The 11,522-nt window shown below is 51.1% G+C and overlaps 1 protein-coding gene across 2 annotated transcripts in view; it reads left to right on the top strand.

Moving 5' to 3' along the window:
* The first annotated feature begins 208 nt into the window (after window positions 1-208).
* PODXL2 (podocalyxin like 2) overlaps window positions 209-11,522 on the top strand; it is a 31,256-nt gene continuing 19,942 nt past the window's right edge. The window contains exons 1-2 of one of the 2 annotated variants that reach the window (XM_031607643.2): window positions 209-352; window positions 10,172-10,465. In XM_031607643.2, the coding sequence (XP_031463503.1) occupies window positions 298-352; window positions 10,172-10,465 (349 nt within the window). In that variant the 5' untranslated portion in view covers window positions 209-297. Of the gene's footprint in view, window positions 353-5,887; window positions 6,012-10,171; window positions 10,466-11,522 lie in introns of those variants that run through there. The other variant, XM_031607651.2, reaches the window with a different exon arrangement.

Raw genomic sequence — 11,522 nt, 5'->3', positions numbered from 1 at the left:
GCCGGCGCTCGTTGTGTGGCGAGGCGCGTGGGGCCGCGCGCTGCGGCCGGGGGCGGCGGCGGATCGGCGGGCGCGAACCGGGGGGCCGAGCACCGGCTGCGCGCCGCCCCCGCGGCCGCCTCGGAACCTTCCCCCGCCCTCGGAGCGGCGGGAGGAGGCGGCGCCGGGCGGCGGGATGCAGCGCGGGGCCGGGCGGCGGGCGGGCGCGGCGGCGGCGGCGAGGGGCAGAGCCCGGCGGGCTGCGGGGCGGCCCCGCTCCCCGTGAAGAGGCGGCGCGGCAGGGCAGCGGCCGCCGCCATGCAGCCGTTGCACCGAGCCCCGGCGCTGCTGCTGCTGCTCCTCCTGGCCACCGGTGAGTGAAGGATGGGGTGGGTGTGGGCCGCCCTTCCCTTTGGGGCGCTGCAGCTCCGCGGGCGGCCCCGAGCATCGCGGTGCCCCGGGACGCGTGTTGCGTTTTCCCTCGGCGGGCGGCGCAGCTCGCGGAGCCGGCCGCTGTCCCCCGGGCACCCGCGGGCACCGGAGCCCCTAGCGTGGGTCGGTGTTGCTCCGCCATAGGGTCCGGTCACGGCGTCGGTCGCCCGCCGCCCTCCGCGGTGCTCCGGCGCGGAAGACCTTGCCGCGCCAGGGCTGCCCCCAAACCGCTCTCCCTGGGACGGAACCGCTTCTTCTGGCGCCGGGCGGTTTTACTGCCTACCGCCGAACTGCCACAAAGGAAGGGGGAACCGCAGATTGCTCCTTGCTCCCCCCCGAGAGTCTCCTCTTGAAATTTGGAGGAGAGGCAGCGTGCCAGGGAAAGGCAATGAAGTGCAGGAATAATTGCGCTCAATAGTTGCGAGGGCTGAGCTCCTATTTTTAAATAATCTGCGGAGATTTCCCAACAAAGGACTCGGGACTCGTGAAGCTGGGATTGCGCTCCCTCCCTACCACCGCCTCTTTTGTACCGAAATCTGGTTTGAGTGAGGCTGAGGAGCAGGAGTTCAGAACAGGGACATCTCGAGTGTGGGGGAGTCTTTGTCTTGAGTCATTCCGGCAGGGAGGGAAGGGCTGATTTCTCAACCAGTCTCTGTCTTCCAGCACGACCGAGCTGTGATACGGTGACACGCAGCCCCCTGCCGTGCCTATCTCATTACCCCAGTCTGAAAACCTTGGTGGGGGAATGTGCCATCTGTAAGTGCTGCGGAACCGCTCTGCCCCTGGGCGGCTGGCTGTACGGTGCCTTACCCCTGCGGTCCGGGGCTCCCTAAAGAGAAGGGATAAAGCTTTTTAGGTTTGCAAACAATGGTGAGCTTAAAGAGCAAAACGGATCAGAAGACCTGTTGTGGTGCTGTGCCAATACTTTGTGGCACCGATGTAATAAGCACTGCCTGAGCTGAGCTAGGAAATGGCTCTGTTCGTTTCTCGAGGCAGGCTGTCTGTGTTAGGGGCACGGCTGGCCAAAGTCCTTGGGCTGCATCTCATCACCTGTGCTCCCTATTCCTACCAACCATCCGCTCAGCAATGTGCTTGGGGAGAACCTGCTGAATTCTCACCCGCCGTTCTGCTAGCACAGCCTGGCCCTGTCCCCATTGCTCGAAAGCTGCATTTCCTCTGTGGAGGATGGACAGTGACCTCATGGTGGTTTTAAAATCTGGCGGCCAAAAGGACTACAGCTGATGCTGCTGTGCTGAGGGAGTGTTTCCTCTTTTGCTGAGACTGCTGGAAACTTTCTAGTGTTGCTATCCAGCTGGTGATGATACAGAGGATTTGGGTCCTTGGATTTCTCTGATCTCTCTGGTTCCCTAGCAGAGAGGCATAGATGTGGGAGGCAAGGGGCAGCTCAGTTCCTAATCCAGTGAAACTGGTAATCCTGGTGGGGTGTGGTGGCTTTGGTGGGCTGGACTTGGATAGCTGAGCATCTCTGGAGAGACCTGGATCCCTACCTAGATTGGGAGGAATCTCAAATTGGAGACCAAGACTGCTGAGAATTTATAAACTGAGCCCCATTTTGGCTGGCAGCTTTGCTCAGTGGTTTAGGAGCTGTTCCAGCCTGGAATAATTAAGTGCACTGTGGCCTCGCTCCTCCAGTCCCTCAAGACAGGCATGGTTAAAGCCTGAGAGCTGCAGGGGCTGATGCCTTCCTACAGGGTCAGGAGTCTCCACAGACCAGCAGGATGGGCTAAAACACAGCATGCTCTGCAGCAGGGTCCCAGCAGTGGGCTGGGCAGTGGCAGTCTGGTGGTGGAGCATGGAAACACCTTCACAGGCTCCTGGTATCTGAACCCCTTTGCTTCTGTAATTAGGAAAACGATGTGGTTAAAAGCAGAGGGAGGGAGGAGGGAAGTGGTCTTTTCCCTCTCGTCGTTCCCTGAGGTACTTGTCTGCATATGGGCTATTTATTATTATTTTTTTCCCTTCTGCTTGCTTAGAAGATTCGTTAACACTGTGTGAATGAGCCTGAGCTGAGGGAGTATAAATCAGGATGGATGAAAATTCCCTGTAGTCAATTTTTCCTTGGCCTCTTCAGTGCCATAAGGAAATGTTCATTTAATTATAGGCATCAGGGGTAGAAATAACTACATTAAGCCCTCAAGGGGAAGCTGCAGGCGAAAAGCCACAGATCAGAGCACACAAAAGTTTTTCCCCTCTGCTCAGCGTGGGAAGACACTCTGGCATTTTGTGGGTAAACAAAGTGAGCAGCAGCAACAAAGGGGCTGCGGGAAGGTGCATCGCAGCCCACGGCTGGCACACGGGTTGCTTCCAGTCCTCGCCAGCAGTTGAAACATGTAATCCCCAAAGAATGGAGAGATGCTGTTTGTCAGCCACACGAGCACAGCCCAGTCAGAGTCACGCAGAGACAGAACAGACACGTGCACCGGTTTGTGTGGGGGGCCAGGGATGCTGGCAAGGAAGGTGTGCCGCAACGATACCCCCCGTGCCTGGCCAAGCTCAGAATCTAGAGGTACATTCGAGTCCTGGGGTTTATTTTTTGCTGTCAGTAGGCCAGCTTTGCAGCCTTCCCTTTATATACTGCAGCTGCTCTCAGCTCCCTCTTCGACCTGGGGCGTTGTGCAGGTAGCTGGTGCCCATGCGTGTGCTCAGGACTGCTGAGGCTTTGCACGAGGCTTTTTTTTTTTTTTTTTTTTTTTTTTTTTTGCCTGGGATGCATGACATTGTTTGGGAATTGGAGCCTCTTGGGGGCCGCACTCAGCAGGTTGATTAACACTGCGCTGCTGCTGGTGCTGAGCCTAACTGCCTGGCGAGTTTCAGCGTTCTTTTGGCTGAGCTGGGTATCAAAGGCTTCTGATACATTTTGGCCACGCCTGGAGGGATGTCCGCTCTGGTAGCGCTTGCTCTGCCCAGGCAGGGATTCTTACAGACGGCACAGCCACGCGCCTTTATTTGGTGTGCTGGAAATCAGACTCAGCTCCATGTGATGCACAGTCCAGATTGAGACTGAGCAAGAAGTGTGAGCCTGGCAAGGTGGTTTTTTGGCAGTTGAAGTGTTTTGGGCCTGTGAGAGGGCAAAGCAATCTGTGGGCTGTGTTGTTTTTCCCTACATCAGTGGCTTTCATCTACAGTTTGTTAACCCCTGGGGGCCTGTGGGCTGCTTTGAGGGGAGCTAGGAAAGGTAACAGAGAAGTCTCCTGTTCGCAGCTGCCTTCCTGGTGCCGTTTCCCCGGGGGCTGCTTCTCTCCCTGAGCTGGGAACTGCCGCTGTTTGTAGCGAGAGGCGCGGAGGAGAGCAGACGTTGCAGCAGTGGAGGAGGGAGGTGTGAAGGCTCCGAGACGATGCGGGAGGGAGCGAAGGCAAACAGTCTGGGAGACTGAAACCGAGCACGGTTGTGATCCTGGCGTCAGTGGCTGACTGAGGGGGGAAGATGGGCTCAGCTGAGTTGCTGTGACCTTATTCTATGGAATAAGGTCCTGCAGAGATGGGTGGTGGTGCTTGGAGCTGTCTTGCTGTTACTGGTGATAAGGATGGGAGAGGTGATGTTTCATGGTGCTGGGCTGAGGATCCCTGCATCCCCGGAGGTCAGACTCTGGTGCATCTCTGCAGCCATCACTAGAAGCAGGTGCATCTTGGGGGTAGTGCCTGGCTGCTACCCAGTGTTGTACCTGGGTCTGTGTGCTGTCAGTGTTTTCTGCTGAAATGTCAAAGGGAGCAAATGTTTGTAGTCCTTTGCTAGTGGCAAGGTGGTGCATGCTCAGTATGTGCAGCCATGCATGCACTGCACCCCAGTGTTTGAGCTCTCTGATTCTGCCAACTGTAAAGATCTTTAAAAGCATAAAGATGCTTGGCACAACTACTGTGTGCTTTAAGATCTCCTTCTAAAGAGTTGTGAGGGCTTCTTCAGCTATGCCTTGTCACCTTCTCTTCAATTAAAGCAGGATCCTGCATTGCCTTTCCCATTGTTTTGCGAAGCGTATTAGGGCTGTGGGAAGGTGAATGGCTGGAAGGGATGCAGGGTGAGGGACCTGCTTGCTGACAATACCAAGGATGGTAGTCTGATCTTGTTTTCTGAAGCCCTAATTAGAAATGTTCTCAGAGATTAGGGGCCCAGCTGAATTTGTGAGCGGTCTGGTGCAGCGTGGGAGCGGCAATAGGGCTGGGTGGGAGCTGGAATGAAGAGGTGTAGCCATAACCAAATAGCACCAAAGAGTCTTCTGTCTGTTACATGGCTGTCATTTGTTCTTCCCTGTGCAAGCTGTGTGGTCAGAGACTCCAGGTGAGCGCAGGGGCATCAGCTGGGACAGCCCTCAACTGAACAGCATTCAGCTTCTCCACCTCCACTGTCTGCAGCTGGGTTCTTTTTTTTTTTTTTTTTTTTTTTATTTCAATTGGCTGTGTGGCTGTTTTTTTTTTTAATGTTCTGCAAGCAAGCATTTGTATATTGGCTGTTCTGCCTCTGGGCCTCTCTCCTCCCTGCCCTCAGGCCATGCTCCCCAGCTTTTCCTGGAGGTGGTCTGAGGGAGGGAATATCTGTGGCAGATGCTTCCCTCATCTGGTCATTGTGTTTCTATTCTAACCAATTATGAACAAATGACCCATTCCTGACCCAGCTCTCCTACAAAATAATGCTGTTTGATAACTGCTGGGTTTGGGCTGGGCTTGAAAGGAAGGTCAACAGCAGCAGGGCCAGATGGGTGTTGTGGCTGCTGCATTGGCGATATGGAGATGCCCTGATCCCTCCTCCATATATACCTGTCTGGGTGGTATTGTACAGGCAGGCACTGGTAGTTGATGCTGAGAGCCAAGAAAGTTAGAGCGCGTGCTCTGGCAAATGCTTTTCATCTCAAGCAGGGCTGATCTTGAATGATGGTGGTGTGTTACGATTGTAGCACCCAAGAAGGAGAGCTAAATCCAGCTTATCCAGCTGGGGAGAGGGGTGAACTGGTGGGCACTCAAGCCGCTCTGGAACTCAAGCCCATGTGATTGATGTCTTGTGGAATGTTGGTGTATTTTCTTAGAGATAAAACTGAGGTTTCCTTGTTGTTAATCAAAAAGCAAGACAGTTTTGAAGACTGTTTGACACAGTTGCAGTTAGCTTCTATTCTGTGTCCCTAAATCCCTCCTCTAATTTCAGCTGGATACAGAAATAACTGATTTCCTCTTTTACTTCTAGCCCCATTGAATAGGCCAAGTGGGAGCTCTTAAGCAGCTGCCCCATCCTGTGGAGAGATGGCTTGCCTTCTGCCAAAGGGATAAAGTGCTTCCTGACTGTCCAGTGTAGAAAATACTTTGGGGTTCTCCTAGAATTGCTCAGAAACGTGAAGCTGCTTTTATTCACAGCACTTTGGGAGATAGGTTGAAGATATTCTTTTCTCAGATTTTTTTTTTTTTCCTGCCACTGAGCAAAACTCCTCCATCTGCTTTGTCTGGGCTGGTATGTCACATCTTCAGCTATGCTGAACGGAGCAAGCCTCACTGCTGTGAATTGGAGCTGTTTTCTGAGGCACTGGTGGGATCAGCAACCAGCAACCTCATTCCATGTGTGTGCTCCAGGATGGCGCTTTTCCAGCTGCCTTGGAAAGGTAACACTGCAGTATTGCTCTTGTTGAAATCATTCCCTTCCTTGCGGAGGTGAAGCATCTTTAGCAAGGTCACTGCTCCTTCCACATGTTACATCTGAGGGTGCTGGCAGCTGGAAAGCTTGGGAGTTTGCAGCCAGCGCAGGAGCCTCTGTGCTGCTTCTGCTGCACGCTCCCTGCCTTTGTTTCCTCTCCTGGCTCTGCTTACCTCTCCCACTTTCTCTCTTTTCTCACCCCTCCTCTCTGTGAGCTGGGCATAGTGTTGACTCCCCTGCTCACATCCTTGCGTTTCCCGAAGGCTGACTGCCCTCTTTAGCATGCAGAGCCTCATCTCCTCCAGGTTACGCAGAGGTGCCGCAAAAATAGAAACGAAAGACAAACGCCCCATTGAAGCAGCTGGCGAGTTCTGGCTCAGTTCCCTGCTCCCTCCCATCTACAGTCACAGGGCTTTATTCGTTTGTGTTTCTTTTTTTTCCTACTGCTTCATATGCCTTTTAATATACCAGACTGGGAGGCTGATGGAAGTCGCCTGATCTCCATTCTTCATCCTAAGAGGAAAATGATTCCTTGGGTTGTATTTCTTGACTCTGCTTCCCTGCCTTCTGTTGAGCTTGTGCTTTGATTCTTTCTTTGCCTCAGAGTTGACAGCTGCACTGAGATCCTTTATCAGATGCTTAGAAGAGAGGGTGTGAGGGGGGGAAGGTGGTAAATCATTGGTGCCCCAAACCCAGCGTTTGGGTTGTTACCACTGCTGCTGTAGAAGGTACCAAGTGGTGTCAGGATGCTGTCTGGAGAAGGTTCCCTGTGGTGTTCAGGCTGGTGCTGGACAGGGGGTTCCCCAGGCCAACCTCTGTGCCATGTGTTTGTGGGTCAGGCCCCAAGCTGGCTTCCTACCCTAGATCCACTTCAGGAAAACCTGGCTTGCTCAGGTTGTGCCTACTAGTGCCTCACTCTTAGTGATGAGATGGTGTCGTTTTATCTCGGGCTGAGGAGAGCAGAGTAGCCCAGTAAACAAGATAATGCAGCTTAGGGGTTTAAACTGCGTAAACATTTCAGTGTTAAATGAGGGTATACAAAGTCCCAGGGCCGGAGCTTCCCGGAGGAATGGGATTAGCTCTCTGAGTCTCCAACCTCATCTGCCATGAGGTGTTTGTAGCAGGGTGTTGAGATGGGCTGTGGCCTGCAGGCATCCTGAATGGTGTGTGGATGGTGGAAACAGAATGGTTTGAGCCATCTTTGGAGCTGGCACACAGCTGTGCCTTGAGGCTTTGCCTAGCTGGCTGCAAGTGGCTGTTGTGGTGTGACTGGAAAGCTGGAGAGTAACATCAGCCACATCTGTGTTCACAGGAGATGGAGGAAACTGAGGCATTGGGACAGATGAAGAGCTAAAATAGGATCAAGCTGTGAGTTTTGCCCCCAGCTACACCAGATTTTCCACGTGGCCTTGGGCCTGCCGTAATCTCTCTCCATCCTTCATCTCTAGTTTTCTTGATAACTTTGAGAACAGCATTGCCTTTCTCCCCTCCGCTGCTCTCTGTCATATTTGCTTAAGCTGTAAGCTCCTTCAGATAAGTGCTGTCTCTGGCTCAGCTGCATGGGGCTCAGCAGCACTCTCTGTTAGCGATGCAGATACTGCCAGGTGACTTATGTCAGGTCGGGAAAGCCCAGCCTTGGCACCAGTGCTTCAGAGCCTGCTGGGCACCATTGAAACAGCACAGGGCTGGCCTGGCTGGGGCTCTCCGGACCACTGCTCCCACACACAAGGCCTGCAAGTTCTCATTTCCAGCCACAGCCATCACTGTGTGTGTTGCTCTCTGGCAGTCGGCCTGCCTGCAGGGATGTCCAGGGTGCTTTGTTGGCCCCGTGGTGCTGCGGTAGCCTCCTGCCCCTGTGATGCTCAGCCTCCTCTGCTGTTTGCTTTTTGTTGCTGTGCTGGCCTCAGCTGATCTTGCCTTGGATCAATAAAACAAACAAATGAGACAGAGAAGTGCAGAAGCCAGGCTCAAGTGAATATGGGAAAGAGTAACCAATATTGTTTCTTGCTCAGTTCAGAGAATTGCAGAAATAGAAGGTCAGAGCAAGCACGAGTTGTTTCTGGGCTTCCAGCATTCCCAGGACAGGATTGGTAACCAACCTGGCAAGCGAGCAACAATCTCAAAGTATTTTTTTGCTCTAAGAAGCCAATGTTTTCAGTGAAAGCACAGGGGCCAGCCCATCTTCTGTCACCTCTTAACTTTTCTTGGTACTTGCATTAATTTGAATTTGTCCTTCTTGGACGTGGAGTCATAGGACATAGTGGTGGGAAGGAACCTTAGGAAGTTGCCCAGTCAGTGTCCTTGCCTGAAGGCAGATTCAGCTCTGCCTAACTCATTTCAGGCCACATGTATCCAAATCTGCATGCGGCATTCAGGTGATGTCTCAGCAGTACTTTATAAAATCTCTGTTTCAAATGCTTCAGGACTGCAAGCATTTTCACGTGTGCGTTCTGGTGATATCTCAGAGCTCTTTCTGAGGTGTTTGTCCTCTTAGGAAACCATCCATTTATGTCAGAGAATAGCTGGTGCTAGTTCTCAGGCTGGTAACTTACCACTTTGCAGCGTTCCTTTTTTTGGAACAGTTCTGTTATTTCCATCCTTGGGGTCACCTGGCTCTACTACAGTCTTTCTGTGTAGTGAGGATATCTCCTAGCTTTGTTTCCTTGGCCAATTTTATGATTTTATTTCCAATTTTTGTGCCAAGGTCACTTAAAATGTTAAACAGCACCAGGTCCAAGGACAGACCTTGAGGATTTCCTCTAATAGCCTCTTTCCAACACAAGCCTCTGTCACTTTTCCTATAGCCAATGCCTTACAGTTGCCTTACAATTTCTGAACGGATTGCTGTCTTTCTTTGCTTCTCTTGTAATTCTGCGTGGGCCATCGTAGCAGATATTTTACTGAAGCCCAGATGGATTAGATCTGCTGCACTTCTTTTGTCTGGAAAATCAGCTATCAAAGAAAGATACCAAATTAGTCTTCATTTCGGCTTATTCAATTAGTTCAGTTCAGTGACTAGTTCATTTAGAACTGAAAAACTGAGCATAAGCTGAGGAAGCAGGAAAGCTTGTCTTTTTTTTTTTTCTTCTTTTAATCTATGAATAAAAATCAGCTGTGAAAGGATGAGATCCTCTAGTTTTAATGTGCTGAAGAACAGAGGGCTGGGAAGCTATTGGTTCAGTTCACCCAAATTAGTTACTTCCCTCGCTTAACAAAACTGCTTTAAATGCAAAGCATGATTTGGGAAACGTAGTTTTTCCTTCTTTCTGCATACTTACAGTGGTATTTATCAGTTGAATAAAGCCAAGTTCCAGATGCTGTTTTCTTGCATTTTGATTGAAGTTTGATATACATGTGAATGTACCTTGACACAAATCACAGTTAAAGGCTCATCCAGGAATTGAGAAGTGTCAGTCAAACTTTCTAATATGTAAAATAGAAATACCAAGCATATAATTGTTGAAACAAAAGTGTTAAACTGCTTAATAGTCGGTAGTTTTTTGCTGTTAGTTTGCCTTAATTCTTACCTGTGATAGTCAGCTTATCCTTAGGAAAACAAAAAATGTGAATGCAAAATTAAGTTCAAATCAATGGCTTAAAAATAGATTTCCAGGCCGTTGATTTAAAACATGATTAATATTGATGATTTAAATAATTTTGGTTTAAATCAATCCCCCTGCATATAACATAGCTGCAGATTGGGAGCTCTAGGATGAAATCTTGGCTGGGTGACAGTTGAATAGGAAACTCATTGACTTGCAGAGCCAAGATTTTATGCCTTCAGTATAAGATGTTCCACCTCCTCTGCAGGGTAGATGACTAACAAGGCAGCCCATCCTTTCAAGGAGGCAAAAACCCCCAGAAGGCTGCCCCTCACTGCCCCACTGCAGTGCCCAAGGCTGGGTGGCTGCTTGGCACTGACTCTTCCTGGATGTGAATGCTCCTCTGTATGCTTCTGAATGTTTCCCCACGTAGCCTGATTTTTCTCCTGAGCTTAGAGTGCAGCCTATCTGAGGGGTAAATTACTCCAAAAGCAGGTTGGTTTAGCAGGAGCAGGTTGTATAGAGAAGAGCAGCTTGCTGGTTGTCAGTTCCCTCTCGCTGATATGGGTTTATTGTCACTGTGCAGGAACTTTGTGCCTCTGCCTTGCCTCCTCGGAGGAACCGACCACTGATGGCCTCACTTCAACTTCCCTGCTGGAATTTGCTGTTATGTCCCATCTGGAGGCAATGAATTCCCATGAGCAAACGAGCCCTGAGACTGCAGAGCCTGATCTCATCCCTGGCTCTCTGCATGCTGCCCCGGGATCAGGTTTTGCCAGCGAGGAGAATGAGGAGTCCAAGATCTTACAGCCTCCACAGTATTTCTGGGAAGATGGGGGAGAGCTCAATGAATCCAGCTTGGACTTGGGACCAGCAACAGGTAGGCTATTCTTACCCCATTCCTTCTCTCTGCCAGGGCTCTGGGGAGGCAAAGGGATGCAGGGATCTGTGCTCCTGCTTTGACATAACTCTCTGTAAGAGGGGGTGAGATTAAACGTCAGCTCTATTTTCTCACCTCAGTGCCTGATGTGTCCCCAGTGAACCCTGAGCAAGCACAGGCTTTAGAAACCATGTTCCAGCTGAGTCTTTTTTCCTGAGCTGCTGTGAGGTTCCCCAAGCTGGGAAAAGTATTGCTTCCACCTACTTTTCCATTTGCCTCCAGCCCTTCTCTATCTCTCTTCTTTCTGTTGCCGTCAATTAATTGTGATTTAAAGGTCTCATGACCCAGGCTCAGAGATCAAGACCATCTTAGGATTTGGGTCCTGGTTGGATCCCCCAGGCCAAATCCTGGATTCCTCTCTCTGTGACTTCAGTAGGGATTTGACCTGACTGAAGGCAGCAGCTGCCCCATTGCTTATGCTGTCCTCCCTGCTCCCCGTTGAGCGAATGAACTGTGTTAGCATTTCAGCTTGCTGTCCTCTTTGGATATTTTTCATTGTTGATCCCCTCAGTGGGCTCCTCCCAGATTCGTTGCTGGCTTTGAGACACTCGCAGGGCGAATGATGGGAGGAAGGAGGAGGCGTCTCTGCAGGGTTTCCAGTAGCTTAGGGGATTATTTTGCGTGCTCCTGCTCTTAAGTGTTATGTGAGGCATGTATTAAATGTTACCAGGGGCCAGGTCTGCAGCCCTATCCCTCCTCACTTATCCACTATCGCTGTGTCCCTCTCAGCAGGTCTGACACAGGTCTGGATTTAGAAGGCACAAGTCTTGTGTTAGTCTTATCTTCATACCCGTTTCTGACCTTAAAAAGACCTGTGCTCACGGAGGGGTGAGAACTGCTGCAGTAATTAGCAGCACTATGGCTCAGGCTGCCTGCTGGGGCCCCAGGCATGCTGTGGAGGGCAAGAGCCTTCCCAGCTTATGTCTCTGAAGCCCTTTCCACACTGGCATTGCCCTTAAACTCAAGTAACCGTGTTCCTGCTGTTCATGCAGCTTCT

This window comes from Phasianus colchicus, chromosome 11 (assembly GCF_987193195.1).
Source record: "Phasianus colchicus chromosome 11, bPhaCol1.hap1.1, whole genome shotgun sequence".
In the NCBI taxonomy this organism is placed as follows: domain Eukaryota; kingdom Metazoa; phylum Chordata; class Aves; order Galliformes; family Phasianidae; genus Phasianus; species Phasianus colchicus.
The sequence above is the reverse complement of the archived record's forward strand: the minus strand, read 5'-3'. Positions and strand labels throughout refer to the sequence as shown.